The sequence below is a fragment of the Sus scrofa genome, chromosome 12 (genome assembly GCF_000003025.6).
Source record: "Sus scrofa isolate TJ Tabasco breed Duroc chromosome 12, Sscrofa11.1, whole genome shotgun sequence".
NCBI classification, from domain to species: Eukaryota; Metazoa; Chordata; class Mammalia; order Artiodactyla; family Suidae; genus Sus; species Sus scrofa.
The window spans coordinates 45,483,399-45,502,694 of record NC_010454.4 but is presented as its reverse complement, the minus strand read 5'-3'; the positions used below and the strand labels follow the sequence as shown (position 1 = coordinate 45,502,694).

General features: G+C 39.8%; 1 protein-coding gene across 1 annotated transcript in view; it reads left to right on the top strand.

The window, feature by feature from the left end:
- NUFIP2 (NUFIP2, FMR1 interacting protein 2) overlaps positions 1 to 19,296 on the top strand; it is a 32,901-nt gene that overhangs the window by 3,893 nt on the left and 9,712 nt on the right. Inside the window, exons 2-3 of the mRNA XM_021067508.1 lie at positions 1,920 to 3,650; positions 18,247 to 18,279. Coding sequence (XP_020923167.1) covers positions 1,920 to 3,650; positions 18,247 to 18,279 — 1,764 coding nt within the window. The remainder of the gene's footprint in view (positions 1 to 1,919; positions 3,651 to 18,246; positions 18,280 to 19,296) is intronic.

The following is a 19,296-nucleotide window of genomic DNA, read 5'->3' as shown; positions in this document are numbered from 1 at the left end:
AGCTGTGCTGTAGGTTGCAGACGCGGCTCGGACCCCGCGTTGCTGTGGCTCTGGCGTAGGCCGGTGACTCCAGCTCCGATTCAACCCCTAGCCTGGGAACCTCCATATGCCGAGGGAGCGGCCCAAGAAATAGCAAAAAGACAAAAAAAAAAAAAAAAAAAAAAGAATCTGGCAATACCTCGAACTAACTCAGATCTGGTATGGCTGTGGCTTAGGCTGGCAGCTACAGCTCCAATTCCACCCCTAGCCTGGGAACTCCCATATGCTGTGGGTTTGGCCCTAAAAAGACAAAAAAAAATGTTTGATATGATTGGCTATCATAGCTTTTTTAGCCAGTCAAAAAAATAAAATGTAACTCTACTGAAGTTAACTTTTATGAAATATATTCCTTCATGGAACAAGTTCTGTGCCACTCTGTTTCAGGAATGATTATACCTTAAGTATGTTTTGTTGTGTTATTGCCTCAAAGTTAATATAATTTGCTCATTTCTCTGATGCAGAATGGCTTAAAACTATGGTGAATAAACACTTGTGAATGTTCTCAGAGTGTTCTATTTCACATCAAGTTCCTTTAAAAACAATTGTTCTCAATCTTAAAAAAATCTTAGTGTCCTTGTACTCTTGAAGTATACAGCTTTATGTGTATTGATATTTTTACCGTATTGGAAATTAAAACAACAAAATTTCAAAACAAGAATACATTAGAAGTTCATGTGCCTTTTAGCCTTCACAAGCTAAAGGCCCAAGAGAATGAATGAAAGTGACAAAGGCAGATTACCTAGTTGAATCACATATAGTAATAATCACAGTTTATGATGATAGAAGTTCTTAAACTTGAATACCGTAACACTTTTTAAAATTAGATAACTTTCATTGTAGTTTTGTTAGTATTTCCTTACTATATTACTTGGTTAAGCACTGTGATAGGAAATACCACATGGTGATAGGAAACCATGTTCCAGATAGACTGGAGTTCAGCTTTCTAGGTCTACTTTGTGTCTTGGGCAAGTTACTTAATTTCTGTGAGAGTGTTCACCCAAATGTAAAATGAAAATATATCTTGTAAGAGTTAGTGCCCTAGGTGTTTTGGTTTCATACAGTAACAGTATAATCTAACGTCTGGGAAGTGTTGAGGAATTTAAGACCACTTTTGAAAAAATTCATAAGTGTTAGATTTTTGTTTGACAGAATGCAATAGGAACTGCCTATGGTAACCATCAGCCATTTATGGTTCGGTAGAAATGGAAACTTCTAGTACTTAGATTTTATCAATATGATCTGACTTTGCTCTTAATTGTAAAGGAAAATTTTTTTTTTTAATTTTTTATTTATTTATTTATTTTTTGTCTTTTTGTCGTTGTTGCTATTTCTTGGGCCGCTCCCGCGGCATATGGAGGTTCCCAGGCTAGGGGTCGAATCGGAGCTGTAGCCACCGGCCTACGCCAGGGCCACAGCAACGCGGATCCGAGCTGCGTCTGCAACCTACACCACAGCTCACGGCAACGCCGGATCGTTAACCCACTGAGCAAGGGCAGGGACCGAACCCGCAACCTCATGGTTCCTAGTCGGATTCGTTAACCACTGCGCCACGACGGGAACTCCTGTAAAGGAAATTTTATAGCAGCCTTATAAGAATGAGAAGGTTGATCCTGTTCGGCGAGAGGTATTATGCTTAAGCGGTCATGTTCTTTCTGATCTGGGACTCGGGTTTGATTCCCACCTGTGTTTTGTCTCTTGCTTATTAGTAAACGTCCTCATCTGTGAAATGGAGCTGACAAGTGTCTTCTCATAGAATTATGAAATAATGACATATAAAGCTGAAGCTCAAAGCATAGTGTCTAGCACATACTAAATGTTAGGTACTATTGTAATTTACATATTATAATTCTTTAAAAACCTTTTTTTCCCCCCCTCTCTAGGCTATGGTGAACTAAATGGTAATGCTGGAGAAAGAGAAATTTCTTTAAAGAGCCTGGGTTCTGATGAAGCTACCAACCCTATTTCCAGGGTACTCAATGGCAACCAACAAGTTGTAGACACTAACCTGAAGCAGACTGTAAGGTCCAGCACCTTTGGGAAAGCAGGAATTAAAACCAGGAATTTCATTCAGAAAAACAGTATGGACAAAAAGAATGGAAAGTCTTATGAAAATAAATCTGGAGAGAACCAATCTGTAGACAAGACTGATGCTGTAGCAATTCCAAATGGTGTTGTAACAAATAATTCTGGCTATATTACTAATGGTTATATGGGCAAAGGAGCAGATAATGATGGTAGTGGATCTGAGAGCGGATATACCACTCCTAAAAAAAGGAAAGCTAGGCGCAATAGTGCCAAGGGTTGTGAAAACCTTAATTTAGTGCAGGACAAAATAATGCAACAAGAGACCAATGTCCCAACCTTAAAACAGGGACTTGAAACTTTCAAGCCTGACTACAGTGAACAAAAGGGAAATCGAGTAGATGGTTCAAAGCCCATTTGGAAGTATGAAACTGGGCCTGGAGGAACAAGTCGAGGAAAACCTGCTATGGGTGATATGCTGAGGAAAAGCTCTGATACTAAACCTGGTGTGAGCAGCAAAAAGTTTGATGATCGGCCCAAAGGAAAGCATACTTCTGCTGTTGCCTCCAAAGAGGACTCGTGGACCCTATTTAAACCACCCCCAGTTTTTCCAGTGGACAATAGCAGTGCTAAAATAGTTCCTAAAATAAGTTATGCAAGCAAAGTTAAGGAAAACCTCAACAAAACTGTACAGAACTCTTCCGTGTCACCATCTTCATCTTCATCTTCATCTTCTTCGTCATCAGCTGGGGAAACTCAGACCCAACCTTCAAGTCGATTATCCCAGGTCCCTATGTCAGCGCTGAAATCTGTTACTTCGGCCAACTTTTCTAATGGGCCAGTTTTAGCAGGGACTGATGCAAGTGTATATTCTCCAGGGGGTCAGCCACTGCTAACTACTGCTGCTAATACTCTAGCACCCATCTCCTCTGGGGCTGATTCAGTTCTCCAAGACATGAGTCTGACTTCAGCAGCTGTTGAACAAATTAAGTCCAGCCTTTTTATCTACCCTTCAAATATGCAAACTGTGCTGTTGAGCACAGCACAAGTGGATCTACCCTCTCAGACAGATCAGCAAAACCTGGGGGATATCTTCCAGAATCAATGGGGTTTATCATTTATCAATGAGCCCAGTGCTGGCCCTGAGACTGTTATTGGGAAATCATCAGATCATAAAGTGATGGAGGTGACATTTCAAGGGGAATATCCTGCCACTTTGGTTTCACAGGGTGCTGAAATAATCCCCTCAGGAACTGAGCATCCTGTGTTTCCCAAGGCTTATGAGCTGGAAAAACGGACTAGTCCTCAAGTTCTGGGTAGCATTCTAAAATCTGGGACTACTAGTGAGAGTGGAGCCTTATCCTTGGAACCCAGTCATATAGGTGACCTGCAAAAAGCAGACACCAGTAGTCAAGGTGCTTTAGTGTTTCTCTCAAAGGACTATGAGATAGAAAATCAAAATCCTCTGGCGTCTCCTACGAACACTTTGTTAGGCTCCGCCAAAGAACAGAGATACCAGAGAGGCCTAGAAAGGAATGATAGCTGGGGTTCTTTTGACCTGAGGGCTGCTATTGTATATCACACTAAAGGTAACTCATCTGTTTCTATACGAAGATTCTTACTGATTATTTTAACATACATTTATTGGCTGTTCTATTAAGGGTGAATTTTTGAAGTTATGATGAGCTTAAGAATTCCATAGTTTAGTTGAGAATAACAATGTGGATTAGCAGCTGATACCAAACTCTAAGCTCCGGGTCTTTGTAAATACTATGGTAAAAGTATAAATTTTTTCTTGAAACAGATGTTCCCTCTCCTTTGCTTTTTATACTATATACTTCTTTATTAGAGAGCTCACTTTGATAGTTCTCATTTCCTTAAAACGAGCAAGAGCAGTATTTTAGAGGAGTCCAAAGAGATGGCGGGTCGATTTTTTTTCTCTTATTTAATCAAACTACAATGGCAAGTACAATTAGCATTGTAGGGACCAGGCTTTTGGAGTCTGCACTTTTTTTCATAGCCTCAAAGCCAGCATTAAAAAGGAATTGGATAGGAGTTCCTATCCTGGCACAGTGGAAATAATCTGACTAGGAACCATGAGGTTGCAGGTTCGATCCCTGGCCTTGCTCAGTGGGTTAAGGATTAGGCATTGCCATGAGCTGTGGTGTAGGTTGCAGACGTGGCTCAGATCTGGCATTGCTGTGGTGTAGGCCTGCAGCCATAGCTCTGATTAGACCCCTAGCCTGGGAACCTTCATACGCTGTGAGTGTGGTCCTAAAAAGCAAAAAAAAAAAAAAAAAGGAATTTGATGTCTTTAAAATTCCATGTTAATAGCTTTCTTAGGATACGATTTATTCAAGTCTTAAAAACTTGCTGTATGGCATAACTAGTTTAAATCCTTTAAAACAATGTTTTTTTGTGTCATGAATGTTGACATGATTTTACAAGCACCTCTTCACTTTCAAGAACAGTGGTTATCAGTTTTCCTTCTCAGTCTCCCCAACCTCCCCTAACAGCTCCATATGTGTGCATGCATGCACACCTAACATATAGTGCACGTATATATCGCTTTTTTAGCAACAGCTCAGGCAGTGATACGCAACTGCAGGGAAGAGGCAGCATGTTATCAGATAGTAGAGATGAGGTAATTATGTTTTCCCTGGAAGAATCACTGTCTCATAGATGAATAACAAAGCAATTCCTGTGATTTAAGCAAATTACCTGGTCTCCATACCTTTGTTTATCTGCAGACTAAGATGTTTAGTAAAATAGATAACCCTTTAAATTTTTTTGCTTTAAAAAATGGGAGTAAAGGAGTTCCCTGGTGGTGCAGCAGGTTAAGGATCTAGCATGGTCACTGCTGTGGCTCGGGTTTGTTTTTACTTTTCTCCAGCACTGCTCTTTGGAAGTAAATGTGAGTTAACCAGGAGCCAGATACTTTTAGGAGAGTTAGAGTAAAAAAATACTTAAGTTTCTTAAGACATTGCTTAATTAAAAGTTAAGTTCTGTCAGGGGAAGTTTATAGTGTTTTTGATGTTACTTTCTGTGCCATCTTCCCTCCAGAGATCATTATACTTTATTAAAGTATGTTATACTGGTGATGGTTGCCTGAGCCTGAGGATATCTGGTTGTCCCACAACCTGGAAAAATCCTGGGGCAAGTTGTTACTAGGTTCTTGGTTGGTGGTTTAATGTGTGATTATTATGGAGAAATGCAGGTCTTTTTAAATGGGACATTCCTATTTATCTTCAAGTATTCTGTATGCATTTGCCCTGTTGGTAAGCTAACTAAATATAAAATAAATCAGTGGTATTTAGTTAAACCAAATGCCCCTACCTAGATGCAGTTGTGTTTAGTTTTGCTGATGTTACTGAAAGATTTGCTTTAGTAAAGTCTTATCACGTTGAGTTGTGTAGTTGAACATTACTGGGATGAAATTGGTATTGTTTGTTTTTTCCTCCCTAGAACAAAAACAAATAATAGTTCAGTTAGGTCCCAGAGTGGCAGTTCTTTGAATTCCTGCTGAATGTAGATTGGTCCATTAGGTCACTAATTTTTCCTTTATTTAAATTTGCTTTGAGTCATAGTCTTTTGAGGATAGAAAGATCTTTTTCTTCAACGAAGGCTTGCCTCTTTTTTTTTTTAAGTTTTCTTAGGTGCTAAAAGGTAATAACCAATAGGAATTATTGGAATATCCTTTAAAAGAACACCTCGTATTTTTTTGTTGGTGGCTTAGTGTGGTCTTTAAATGTTTAAAGTAATTTCTTAGTAAGTTGAATGAAGTTAGGCTTAGAATGGAAAGTTCTGTGCATACTTGCTGACTTCGAAAATGAGCTGTTTAGCAACTTTATTTATGCATTATGTCAGTTTAATAGTAATGGTACATTTTTTAGATGAAACATTAATTACTTGCAGCCTTAAACATTACAGCAGATTTAAAAAAATTTGAATTCAGTTTACTTGATAAGAAATGAAGATACAGTGAGGCATTAAAAAAAAACTGATGGGAATTCTTGTTTTGGGGATTTTCTTTTACAACTTTTGATATAAATATGCCACTAACTTTTATTAAGAAGTAAGTGCAGTTGTGGCTCACCAGTAACGAATCTGACTGGTATCCATGAGGATGTATGTGGGTTTGATCCCTTGCCTTGCTCAGTGGGTTAAGGATCTTGTGTTGCCGTGATCTGTGGTGTAGGTTGCAGGCACGGCTCACATCTAGTGTTGCTGTGGCACAGGCTGGCAGCTACAGTTCCAATTCAACCCGTGGCCTGGGACTTCTCTATGCCACAAGTGTGGCCCTAAAAAGCACACACAAAAAAAGAAGTAAGACCTAATTTTTGTGTTTTCTTTTTTCTTTTTCTTTCTTTTTTTTTTTTTTTTTTTTTTGTCTTTTTGCCTTTTATAGGGCTATTCCTGAGGCATATGAAGGTTCCCAGGCTAGGGGTCTAATAGGAGCTGTAGCTGCCGGCCTACACCAGATCCACAGCAACTCGGGATCCTTAACCCACTGAGCAGGCCAGGGATCAACCTGCAACCTCATGGTTTTTAGTCGGATTCGTTAACCACTGAGCCACAACAGGAGCTCTAATTTTGTGTTTTCTGGGGGAATATTGTACCATTACATAACTGTATCAGTATTTAAGGTAAGAGGTCCTCTTTTCCTATTTACCTCTTGACACTGAGGTAAAAACTTTTAAAGTAATCTTTCAAAATTAATTATGGAAAACTTAAGTATGTAGGAGTATAAATATATGTATATATAAAAATGGAGCCAAATAACATAATGGACCCATCATCTGGCTTGAACATTTTAAAAAAACATATCTTCATGAGAGTTCCCTTTTGGCTCAGTGGTTTAAGGTGGTATTGTCACTGCTGTGGCACTGATTACAGCTCTGGCTCCGGTGTGATCCCAGTCATGGGAAACTTCTGCAAGCAGAGAGTGTGACCAAAAAAACCCCACAACAACAAAATTGTCATTTTTTTGATTTATCCACTTTCATACACTTTGGAGTTTTAAAAAGCAGATTCTAGGTATCATAACATTTTACTGGCTGATACTTTGGGTTACGTTACAGTGATGGCTTTTAATGTACATACCCAGGACGTAACCCTTGTCACTTTCAGAGTAATTATTCACAATGCATAGTTAGTAGAACTTCGATTTGTTGTCTTAGTCTTAGAACACTAGATCATAATTTTCTAAGGTGATGTTTTTGATTTTGAAGTGGTCCAAAGTCATTTGAAGCCACATCTTTTGAAGTAAAATTGGTGTGAGTTGTGTGTTTGGTTAAAGTATTAATTTAAGCCAGTTAATTTATCTTGCCTGGCTAATATTGCACTAAAGAATATAGGGCATTCAAAATGCTGACATTTTGAAGTATTCATTAAATCATTTGATATGGTGAGTTTTACCCAGCACATAGCTACACAGGGGAGAGAACTAGTGTAAGATTTAATTGTTGATGGTTGGGATGAGTCAAAATGAAAGCTGTGTAGTATAGAAAATATTCCTGAGGTAACTCCAGACTATTGCATGAAAAAAATTTTTTTAAGGTTTTTTTTGTTTTGTTTGCCTGTTTATTTTGTTTTTTAAATGTTAGTTCATTTTTAAGTCTATGTTTTACTTGCCTGTGGCATGTGGGAAGTTCCTGGGCCAGGAATCAACCCACGCCACAGCAGCGACCCATGCCACAGCACTGACAACTCCCAATCCTTAACCCACTGAGCCACCAGAGAATTCCTGAATTTTTTACAATTTGCTTCTCTGTTGGCTCCATAAGTGTCAGGTTATTGGCATAAGTGCTTTGATCCACCAGATTGGGGTTGGGCTCTGAATTTTTTGTTTGTTTGTTTGTTTTTTGACTTTTCTAGGGCCACTCCTGTGACTTGTGGAGGTTCCCAGGCTAGGGGTCTAATGAGCTGTAGCTGCTGGCCTATGCCAGCCACAGCCACAGCAACTCGGATCCAAGCCGAGTCTGTGACCTACACCATAGCTCATGGCAATGCCAGATCCTTAACCCACTGCGCAAGGCCAGGGATCGAGAACCCACAACCTCATGGTTCCTAGTCAGATTCGTTAACCACTGAGCCACGACGGGAACTCTCCAAGGCTCTGAATTTTTTTTTTTTTGTCTTTTGTCTTTTTTGTTGTTGTTGTTGTTGTTGTTATTGTTGCTATTTCTTGGGCCGCTCCTGCGGCATATGGAGGTTCCCAGGCTAGGGGTTGAATCGGAGCTGGAGCCACCGGCCTATGCCAGAGCCACAGCAACTCGGGTTCCGAGCCGCGTCTGCAACCTACAGCACAGCTCACAGCAACGCCGGATCGTTCACCCACTGAGCAAGGGCAGGGACTGAACCCGCAACCTCATGGTTCCTAGTCGGATTCGTTAACCACTGCGCCACACGGGAACGCCTGAATTTTTTAAAAGATTAACTCACTAGGTGATCATCTTTGCCAGCTAGGATTGGAACTCTTAAGAGTTTTCCTCAGCTTACTGCTTTTTCTGTGTGTGTGAGCTTTTCAGGGTTTCACCCTCAGCAATATGGAGGTTCCCAGGCTAGGGGTCTAATTGGATTTACAGCTGCTGACTTATGCCCCAGCAACGCCAGATCTGAGCTGAATCTTCTGTCCACACCACAGCCTACGGCAACGCCAGATCCTTAACCCACTGAGTGAGGCCTGAAACCTCATGGTTCCTAGTCAGATTTGTTTTCGCTGAGCCACGACTGGCACTCCTTTTTTTTTATTTTGGGAGGTTTTTTTTGAGTGGGGGGGGGGCTTTTACTTTTTAGGGCTGTACCCATAGCTTATGCAAGTTCCCAGGTTAGGGTTGAATCAGAGCTGCAGCTGCCAGCCTACCCCATAGCCATAGCAATGTGGGATCTAAGCCAAGTCCGCAACCTACACCACAGCTCACAGCAATGCTGATCCTTAACCCTGCTGAGCAAGGCCAGGGATTGAACCTGCATCCTCAGGGATACTAGTCAGATTTGTTTCCGCTGAGCCACAATAGGAACTCCCAATCCTTCTTTAATTCTCTTCTCTGTCTCAGTTTTCTACTACTAAGGAGATGTGCAGTAATGTGTGTGTATGTTTTTCTTTATGCTGTACCTACCATAGCCAAAATACTTTGCCTAGTAATAGAAGATTTTCACAGAGTAAGTCTTTGCCTTTGAAGAACTTAATCAAGTAGAGGAGAAAACAATACACAAGTTTTAAGGCAAGGATTTTAAATGTTGAAAGAAGGATACCAATAAGATTTTAGTGGGGAGGTAGAGAATTTCTAATGGAGAAAAGGGAGGAAGAGTAAATGCAGGGGATGTTTTCCAGGAGGCAACAGCATTTACACTGGATTTTGATGGGGGAGATTTTTTTACTTAATAGAAAAAGAACAGAAAAGTTAGAAAATGTAAATATTGGAAGGGATCCACTTTGGATGTAGTAAGGGGATATAAATGAGAAGGAAGATAAATTGCTGCTAGATCATGGAGGTTTTTATTAATTTCCATCTGGAGGCAGGGGAAGCTACTGAATATCAGGGAGATAGGCTGGGGAATGGAAGTATCTCAAACTGACAAAAGTCAGGTTTTAATGCTGCTATTCCAATTCCTGTATACTTGAGCAAATTAATTGTTATTTTTAAGCCTGGGTTTCCTAATTTTATAAAATTAGTATATCAACCTTTGTTTAGTCTTAACAGATTGTACTCAAGTGCTAAAAAACTTGAGTTGGTGGAGTTCCCTCGTGGCTTGGTGGGTTAAGGATCTGGCGTTACTGCTGTGGCTTGGGTTAGATCCTTGGCCTGGGAATTTTTATAGGCTGACAGCACGGCCCCACCCAAAAAAACCTGAGTTGATGTTAAGCAATTGACTTTTTTTTTTTTTTTTTTTTTTTGTCTTTTGTCTTTTTGTTGTTGTTGTTGCTATTTCTTGGGCCGCTTCCACGGCATATGGAGGTTCCCAGGCTAGGGGTCGAATCAGAGCTGTAGCCACCGGCCTACACCAGAGCCACAGCAACGCGGGATCCGAGCCGCGTCTGCAACCTACAGCACAGCTCACGGCAACGCCGGATCGTTAACCCACTGAGCAAGGGCAGGGACCGAACCCGCAACCTCATGGTTCCTAGTCGGATTCGTTAACCACTGTGCCACGACGGGAACTCCCAGCAATTGACTTGTAAGTCTGTGTCCAAGTAGATAAATGTGGCACCAATTTGTAAGATAGATTGGAAGCCATTTTTCTGATGACCTAAAAGATCAGACTCTTAGAATTGTCCAGGCAGAGAACAACAAAGATTTTCCCCATTGTAGTTATGTAATGTATTATTTATCCACGAATAACATTTATTTTTAAAAAGTTGTTAGGTAGGGGAGTTCCCATCATGGCTCAGTGGTAACAAACCCGACTAGTATCCATGAGAATACAGTTTTGATCTCTGGCCCCACTCAGTGGGTTAAGAATCCGTCATTGTGGCTATGGTTTAGGCCAGCAGCTGCAACTCTGATTTGGCTCCTATCCTGGGAACTTTCATATGCCATGGGTACGGCCCTAAAAAGGGGGGGGGGGTTTAGATTGGGTAAGGGCAAGAGGGAACTGATAAACATTTCCTCCTCTAAAGGATATGGAAATGGAATGTTGGAGGCCAGTTGTGGTTAATTGATCCATAAAAACTGAGGAGGACTATGCATATAGTTTAGACAATTGTTCACAGAAGGATCCTAATATTAAATTTTCTCTTGTTAATACAATGCTTAACTATTTTCACTGTTGTGCCATCACTGCTGTCTTTCTAATAATACTATTAATAGGTTCCTATAGATTTGACTTTGGTTTCAGTTCTAATTGGATAGCCTGATTTTGGGAAGAGTCCTCCCCCTGCCCCGTTCCCCCACCCCTGTTTAATACAGGACATAGAGGAATGTATGTTAAAGTAATTCTTAATATGGTGTAAGAACCTTTTTTCCCAGTGACTTTTCATTTTAACATCCCTACTGGGGGCTTTATTTCTCATTAATTCTGCTTTATGAGTACAATAATAATTAATGTACTTTGCTACTAATCTGGAAAGTAACTTGTAAGGAATTTAATAGAAGCTAAAAGTTTAACTGCTAGATTTCATTAGCTTAAGTCCTGAGGGAGAGGGAAGTAATCAATCACCCATTCTATAAAAGCAGAAATTGTTACTATCATAGTAGTGGCAGTTTCATTCTAAGCAAATTGGATTTTATATTTTGCCTTCAAAGGTAAACTGAAATAGAGTAAGTATAGCAGTAGAAATGAGAAACAAACCAAAAACAAACACATGAGTCCACATTTCCTTTGTGTGTATTTAGAGGTGGTCAAGACAGTTCAGTTGGTGTAGCTCCAAACTGGAAATATAGGATTGAAATGGATACACTGGAGAGTTCATCAATCATCTGTTTAAAAGGTGGTGACTTAACTACCTTAATTTTACTTGAAAATGGGCTGTATATCTTTATGGGTATACTCAAAATGAAAAAGGGTGGGGAGAGGTTTCTGATAGGCTTCTTTGCAGAAGAATAGGCAAGTAGGTACAGTGACTGAGAAAGTTAGAATAGCCATATCATCAAAAGATGGGTAAATCTGAATTAGAGAAAAAGCAGAATTTAAATTTATGTCACTACCCCTGCAGAATTTTACGGAATTTGATCTAAAATGGCTTAATTGGAAGGCATGGTTACTGATCAGTTGACTTTTCAATTGTGGGAGTTACCTTGTTTTGCCTTATGTTTGATTTATTTTCTTTTGGCAGGAGAGCCATTATAGGCTTCTATGTTCTATTAAACTGGGACAGTAGTGTCTTTCAATTTTAAAAGAAAAAAAGTTAAGCTTCTAGTTAGCATCAGTCTTTTAAGGATTTTAGAATTAAAAGATACATTGGAAGTTCCCATTGTGGCTCTGTGGGTTAAGAACCTGACATAGTGTCTGTCAAGATGCGTGTTTGATTCCTGACCCCTGTGAGCTGCGGTGTGATCACAGATGCAGCTTGGATCTGGCATGGCTGTGGTGTAGGCCAGCAGCTGTGTCTCTTGATTTGATCCCTTACCTGGGAACCTCCATATGCCATAGGTGCAACCCTAAAAAAAAAAAGCAAGAAAGAAACGTGCATTTGGTTCAACCATGTGAAATTGATGTTTTTCTAGGTCAAAAGAGGTTGAATGATAGCAGTTTCAAATGTATCTAACTGAAACTATTTTTCTATATTATTATTTCCTGCCTGATTTATGAATAATATTCTGTTTAATCAATATTTATTTGTTTATTGTGCCGAGCACTGTGAAGCAGTGATGATAAATGGATGAAAAGAGAGGGTGGATGTTATCATAAAAGAACTCATTCTGGAGTTCCCATCGTGGCTCAGTGGTTAACGAACCTGACTAGTACCCATGAGGACAAGGATTCGTTCCCTGGCCTCGATCAGTGGGTTAATAAGGATCCAGCATTGCCGTGAGCTGTGGTGTAGGTCGCAGATGTGGCTTGGGTATTGCATTGCTGTGCTGTGGCATAGGCCAGCAGCTGTAGATCAGATACAACCTGTAGTCATCCATATGCCATGGGTGTAGCCCTAAAAAGACAAAAAAGAACTCATTCTAATGGGGAAACATAAATAGAAATAAATCTAAATCTATTACTGGTGTGATTTGTAACATAAGAAAAAACCCCTTAAGGTGGGTGGGTAGGGTCAGAGGGCGAGGGTAGGCAGAATTCAAAAAAGAGGTGGAAGTTGGGCTTATTTATGTACAAGGAGTGTTAGATTATTTTAGGTGGAAGTGAAATGGTGTTTGTAAATTGCCAGTTATTCAAATAGTTTGTTTCAAGGACGGTAAAAGGTGCAGGTTAAATCTTTAATTTAGTTGTCTAATTTGTATCAGCCATTGCATCAAATGCTAGAAATTATATGAGACATACAGTCTCCATTTAGTGAGTGAGAATCCATGGAAATATTTTGAGCAGTGTGGTCACTTACAGATAAATATTTTTATTTTAATTTTTTTGTCTTTATTTATTTTTTGACCATTTCTTGGGCCGCTGCCGAGGCATGTGGGAGTTCCCAGGCTAGCGGTTGAATCGGTGTTGTAACCGCCAGCCTATGCCAGAGCCACAGCAACTCGGGATCTCAGCCGCGTCTACGATCTACACCATAGCTCACGGCAACGCCAGATCTTTAACCCACTGAGCAAGGCCAGGGATCAAACCCAAAACCTCATGGTTCCTAGTTGGATTCGATAACCACTGAGCCACGACGGGAACTCCATTTTTTGTCTTTTTAGGGCCACTCCTGCGGCATATGGAGGTTCCCAGGCTAATGGTTGAGTTGGAGCTACAGCTGCCGGCCTACATCACAGCCACAGCAACCCGGAATCTGAGCTACATCTTCAACCTACACCATAGCTCAGAACAGCGCCAGATCCCAGACCCACTGAGCAAGGCCAGGGATAAAACCCACATCTTCATGGATCCTAGTCAGGCTCATTAACCACTGAGCCATGAAGGGAACTCCAGATATATATATATATATATATATCTCTTGGTCTTTTGTCCTTTTAGGGCTGCACCCATGGCCTATGGAGGTTCCCAGGCTAGGGTTCTAATCAGCTGTTGCTGCTGGCCTACGTCAGAGCCACAGCAACGCCAGATTTGAGCCAAGTCTTCGACCTACAGCACAGCTCACGGCAACACCGGATCCTTAAGCCACTGAGCAAGGCCAGGGATCAAACCCGCAACCTCATGTTTCCTAGTGGGATTCGTTTCCACTGCACTACAACGGGAACTCCCCCGATATGTATTTTTAAAGGAAGAGAATATAACTATAGTTTAGAAGATAGAAGGTGAGGTTTGGTTAATGGCAAAAGAGGCCAGTTAAAAGACAATTAGAGAAATGTGCATGAGATAGCGCTGCCTGAACCAGGGCCCTGGCACTGGGCTAGAGAAAAAGGGATAGGTAACTAGAAAGTAACAGATGTCCTAACTTTGAATAAGAATTGCACTAGTTGAACACTCCTCTCTAAATTCTCTAGTTTGCATTTCCTTAACTACCCACTCTTCTACCTTTTAAGTATTTGATATAATGTTCTGGGTTATCATTCTCTTTTTCTCAAATGTAGATGTTCCGTCAGTCCCCTTTTCACAATTGTCAAACTCCTCTGGGTAATCTTAATCAAATTCTATTGCTGTGTAGTAAGCTTAAGACTTATTCAACTGCTTTTACGCTGAGTTCAGGCCATGAATATTCAATTCAACATCACTCCAATTCTGTTTATAAAACTATTCATTTTTTCCTCCACATCTGCTCTTTCTTGCCTTCCCTCTCAATGAATTAACATACAAACCTGTCATTAAGGTTTTATGGATCCTCTCTCTTAAGATCTCTCCATTCTTTTTCATCTTTAACACAAGTGACCCGTTTTGGGGGTGGGGTGGGGAGGAGCTGTGCCCATGGCTGGGGATCAAACCCCAACCACAGCAGTGACAACACTGGGTCCTTAACTATTAGGCTACCAGGGAACTCTATAAATTTTTCACTTTTGCAGTAATATTTCCTGGGCTCTTTTTTTATATTGTCAATTCATCCATTCATTTCATCCATTCTCTTCTGCTGCCCTGAAGAATCATTCCTGATTTTTTTTTTTTTTTTTAAAGTGCTTTTTAGGCAGCACTTGTGGCATAGGGAAATTACCAGGTTAGGGGTGGAATCAGAGCTGCATTTGTCAGCCTGTGCCGCAGCCACAGCAACACTGGATCCAGGCTGCATCTGTGACCTACACCACAGCTCATGGCAACGCCAGATCTTTAACCCACTGAGCGAGGCCAGGGATCGAACCTGCAGGCTCATGGATACTAGTTGGGTTTGTAACCTGCTGAGCTGCAGTAGGAACTCCTCATTCCTAATATTTAATGTAGTAACCTCAGAGTTCTTCAGTAGCTTCCCCTAACATATATGATTAAGTAATAAACTAACTTTCATGAATGCCTTGTTCTGTATTCCAGCAGCAGCAGAGTAGCTTTTTTTTTTTTTTTTTTTTGTCTAAATCTCCCCTTTTTGGTGACTTTCAGCTCTCTTCCTTGAATAGTGTTCTTTGTCTATATCTTTTCCTCTTAGTGACTTAACAAATTACGTGTGACTGCTAAAGCATGGGTCGGGAAACTTATAAAGGATCAGAGTTAATATTTTAGATGGTGTAAGTCATAGGATCTCTTTTGTGATTGTTTGGTTCTGCCTTGTACACAGCAAACAACCATAGAGGAATTGCCGTTGTGTGCCACAGCGGAAATGAATCCGACTAGTAACCATGAGGTTGCGGATTCGATTCAATGGGTCAAAAACAAACAAACAAAAAAAACCAACCATAGATGATACATATATAGTGAGTGTGGCTTTGTTCCAATAAATTTTTTTTTTATTTGCAAAAGCAAATATGTAGAATCCAGTTTGCTGTCTCTGCTTTATTTAGCACACCTTGTTTTGTAATACCATCAAACTTTGTACTAATGCTGCTACGTAGAAAAGCTACCTAGAGCATTTCTTGGTTTTTTTATCTACATCCCTAGCCCCTAAATAGTGCTTTTTAATTCACCTGGAATTAAAACTTAAAGGTAATTGGACATTTGCTACAGTAAGCATTGTGGTAAAGAACTGTGTAGGAAGTAAACTGCTTTAGAAAATTGAATATTAAGTTTTCTTCATTTGTTGAATGCCATTACTAAGTATTTGAATTTTTAAATTTTGATACAGTAAAATTTCAGATTTGGATTGTGGTGGTCGAAATGACAGGATTTTAACAAAATTGTCTACCAAGTTTGGCCCTGTGGCCACTTCTCAAAAACTGCATAAATGGATACTGTGGTCTCTCTTTCAAAAGAACTGGGAAGTTAAAAATTAAAAGACTTGTGTATGTGGAAGAGGGCAGTATTAAAAATAAAAAGATTGGAGTTCCTATTGTGGCTCAGTGGTAATGAACCCCATTAACATCCATGAGGACTTGGGTTCAATCCCTGGCCTTACTCAGTGGATTAAGGATCTGGTGCTGCTGTGAGCTATGGTGTAGGTCAGTCACAGACTTGGCTTGGATCCCATGTTGCTGTGGCTATGGCGTAGGCCAGCAGCTACAGCTCCAATTGACCCCTAGCCTGGGAACTTCCATATGCCACATGTATAGCCTTAAAAAGAGATAGATAAAAGATTGATTTCTCTGCTACGATTATGTATAGTTGAATGTGCCTTCTGTAGGCTTCTTTATACTGCTCAGCTTCTCGTGTGATAGTTAAAACATATTTAACATCTGAATGCAGATTCTGTAACCTAAAAGAGGAAATGTCATTCACTCATTTCCCATGTGTCCTCTGTCACCAGCTTGATGGTCTTCTTAGGTTGGTTTAAGCATGGCATATAAGCATGCAAACAGTATTTGATTTATTTCACTTTCTTTTTATCTTAACTTTGAATTTCATAGAAACATTAAAATTCTCATGAGGGAGATCAAATTGCTACTAGCTATAGAAGTAGTATTAAATAAAAGGAAGAGGCATTCATTCATTTCTCAGTATAGCACTTGGGATATTTCTGATTTCCTGACTAGATTTTTAGCTAGGTAACAAATCCTTTTTACCACCTTAAGAGTCAGTCAGATTCACTAATCCAGAGCCCATACTTGAGAATAATAACTAACATTCTCTTGACAGAAATAATTTAAAATCTGTAGTATTAGGGTAGAATGTATAAAGTTTACAGTTGTAGTTGAAGCTAAGGAAATGTTTCAGTCTGTTAAAGAAATAGGGTGTTGGCAAGTAGTTATTTTTGTCTGTATTCTAAAATGTGGATGTTGGAGTTCCCGTCGTGGTGCAGCAGAAACGAATTTAGGAACCATGAGGTTGCGGGTTTGATCCCTGGCCGTGCTCAGTGGGTTAAGGATCCGGCCTTGCTGTGAGCTGTGGTGTAGGTTGCAGACAAGGCTCGTATCCCGAGTTGCCGTGGCTCTCGCATAGGCCAGAGGCTACAGCTCTGATTAGACCCCTAGCCTGGGAATCTCCATATCCCTCGGGTATGGCCCTAAAAAGACAAAAGACCAAAAAAAAAAAAAAGTGTATGTTTACTTTGCTTTTAAAGTAGTATGGCTACTACTGTGACTCTTGAGTGTAGTTCCCCCCCCCCCAAAAAAGGGTGCAGAGGCACCCTTTTGTGGCGGGAAGAGAGGGGGAAATGTTACAGCATAGGTGGGCTAAAATGAAAAGTTCAAGACTTCAAATATCCCTTCTGTGAAGCTTTTTCTTAAGCTTCCAGGTAGTTTTTCTTGATTTCTATGTCGTTATAGTTTGGTCATGTACATACTTCTCTTATTCTAAGATAATCAAGTAGGCACATTGTAGATGATCACATTTGAGTGGAATTGGAGTATGGGTTTTATGCTATTAATAAATAGGTATGGGGGAGTTCCCTGGTGGCTCAGTGGGTTAAGGATCCAATGTCTCTGCTGTGGCATGGGTTTTATCCTTCGCCCTGAGGACTTCCCCATACCACAGGTACAGTAAAAATAAATAGATATGTATTGGCATTTTGACCTTATGAGTTAAAATGAGAGTAGGTTTGATTTGGAGGAAAGAACTACTTAACCACAGCAGGGAGTTAAGTAACATTTTAAGCCGCAGGCTTAATTAAATTTGATAAATGTTTCTTTCAAAAGACTGGACACCTTGTTGAAGGATGATGGGTTGCCAAAAAATGTGTTTTTTTTTTTAATAACAATGAGCTATTACCCAAAAAAATCATTTTATCTATATCATCTTATATATCTTTACTATTTGTGTAGAGAGAATTGTTCTCTTAGCAGTTTGATGTCAGTTAGTAATTGAATTTCTGTAATCAACATTCTAGGCCATCTCAATGATATGCTAAAGAATTTTGGGAAATACAGCAGAAACTGGCACAACATTGTAAATCAACTATATTTTTTTTTAACTATAATTTAAAAATTAAAAAAAAAAGAATTATAGGAGAATATCAGTGTTTTGACAAGGTTTCATAGGATGGTGCTATTTCAACCCTACCTCCAGCCCAGCAATAATCTAAGCAGTTGGTTTTTTACGTTTACAGTAAAAAGCATAGCGTTAAACTTTGCTCTGCAAAATTTGATTTGTAAAGTAATCCTTTTTGTTTCTTTGCAGAAATGGAGTCTGTTTGGAATTTGCAGAAGCAAGGTAAGAATGGTTAGGTTACCTGAAATGTTAGTACTAATCACTAATTACCATACAGTGTTTTTGGGTGGGAATAATATGAGTAGTGGCTTACCAAATAAATAGACTTTGTATTTTGAGTTATTTAATAACTGCAATTAAAAGGCACTAGCTGTCATACTGGGACTGCTAAGGACAGGGTAATACTATAAGTGAAAAGAATGTATATTGAAGTACTCTTTACCTGCTTGCAAAGAACATGAATATTTTCTCCCCTGATTATGAAAGGAAGACAGACTATAAATATTTTTAATCTAGGAAACCAACATGAATAAGTGTTTCCACTTCTAGCCTGTCTTTATCTGTATTTGTGTGATAGACAAGGGGTAGCCTAAGAACTGGAATTCATAGTTGAGAAAAACATTAACTGTTTTAGAAACCTTATTTGGGCTGTATATTCTCTGAAGATGTTAGAAATCTAAAGAATAGCAAATTAGCTTTCTTCACTCCCATAAATGCTGCAAGTAGTAGGAGGGCAGAGGGTTGGATGAGCCTAATCTGCTGTTGGTTATTCTAATTATTGTGTGCCTTTTCAAATACAGTAAAATGTGGTTGTGCGATACCAAAAATAAAGTGAGTTTTAGTTTGGAGAGTTAAGTCACTAATAGATTTGGGCTTTCAGAACCCCATAACTAATTGGATCCCTCTTCCCATCCATTTTGCTAGTTCAAACTTAAGTGAAACCGAGGCAGGGAGAGATTACTCTATAAGCTAGAAGTGTCCAGACTAGAAAGTAAGTCTCTCTGACTTTCCAACATTGCTTCTTCTACCCTCTCTCTTATTCTTAGGCCAGGTCTTTTTTGTCTATTACAGCTGTGGCCTGAAGATAACTAGCAAGCCATTTTGAGTGCCTTTCTGTATACTTTCTTATTCAAACGCAAATTTTAAAAATTGTAGACTAGGGAGGTCCTTGTGGCACAGCAGGTTAAGGATCCTGTGTTGTCACTGCAGCAGCTCACATCACTGCTGTGGCATGGGTTC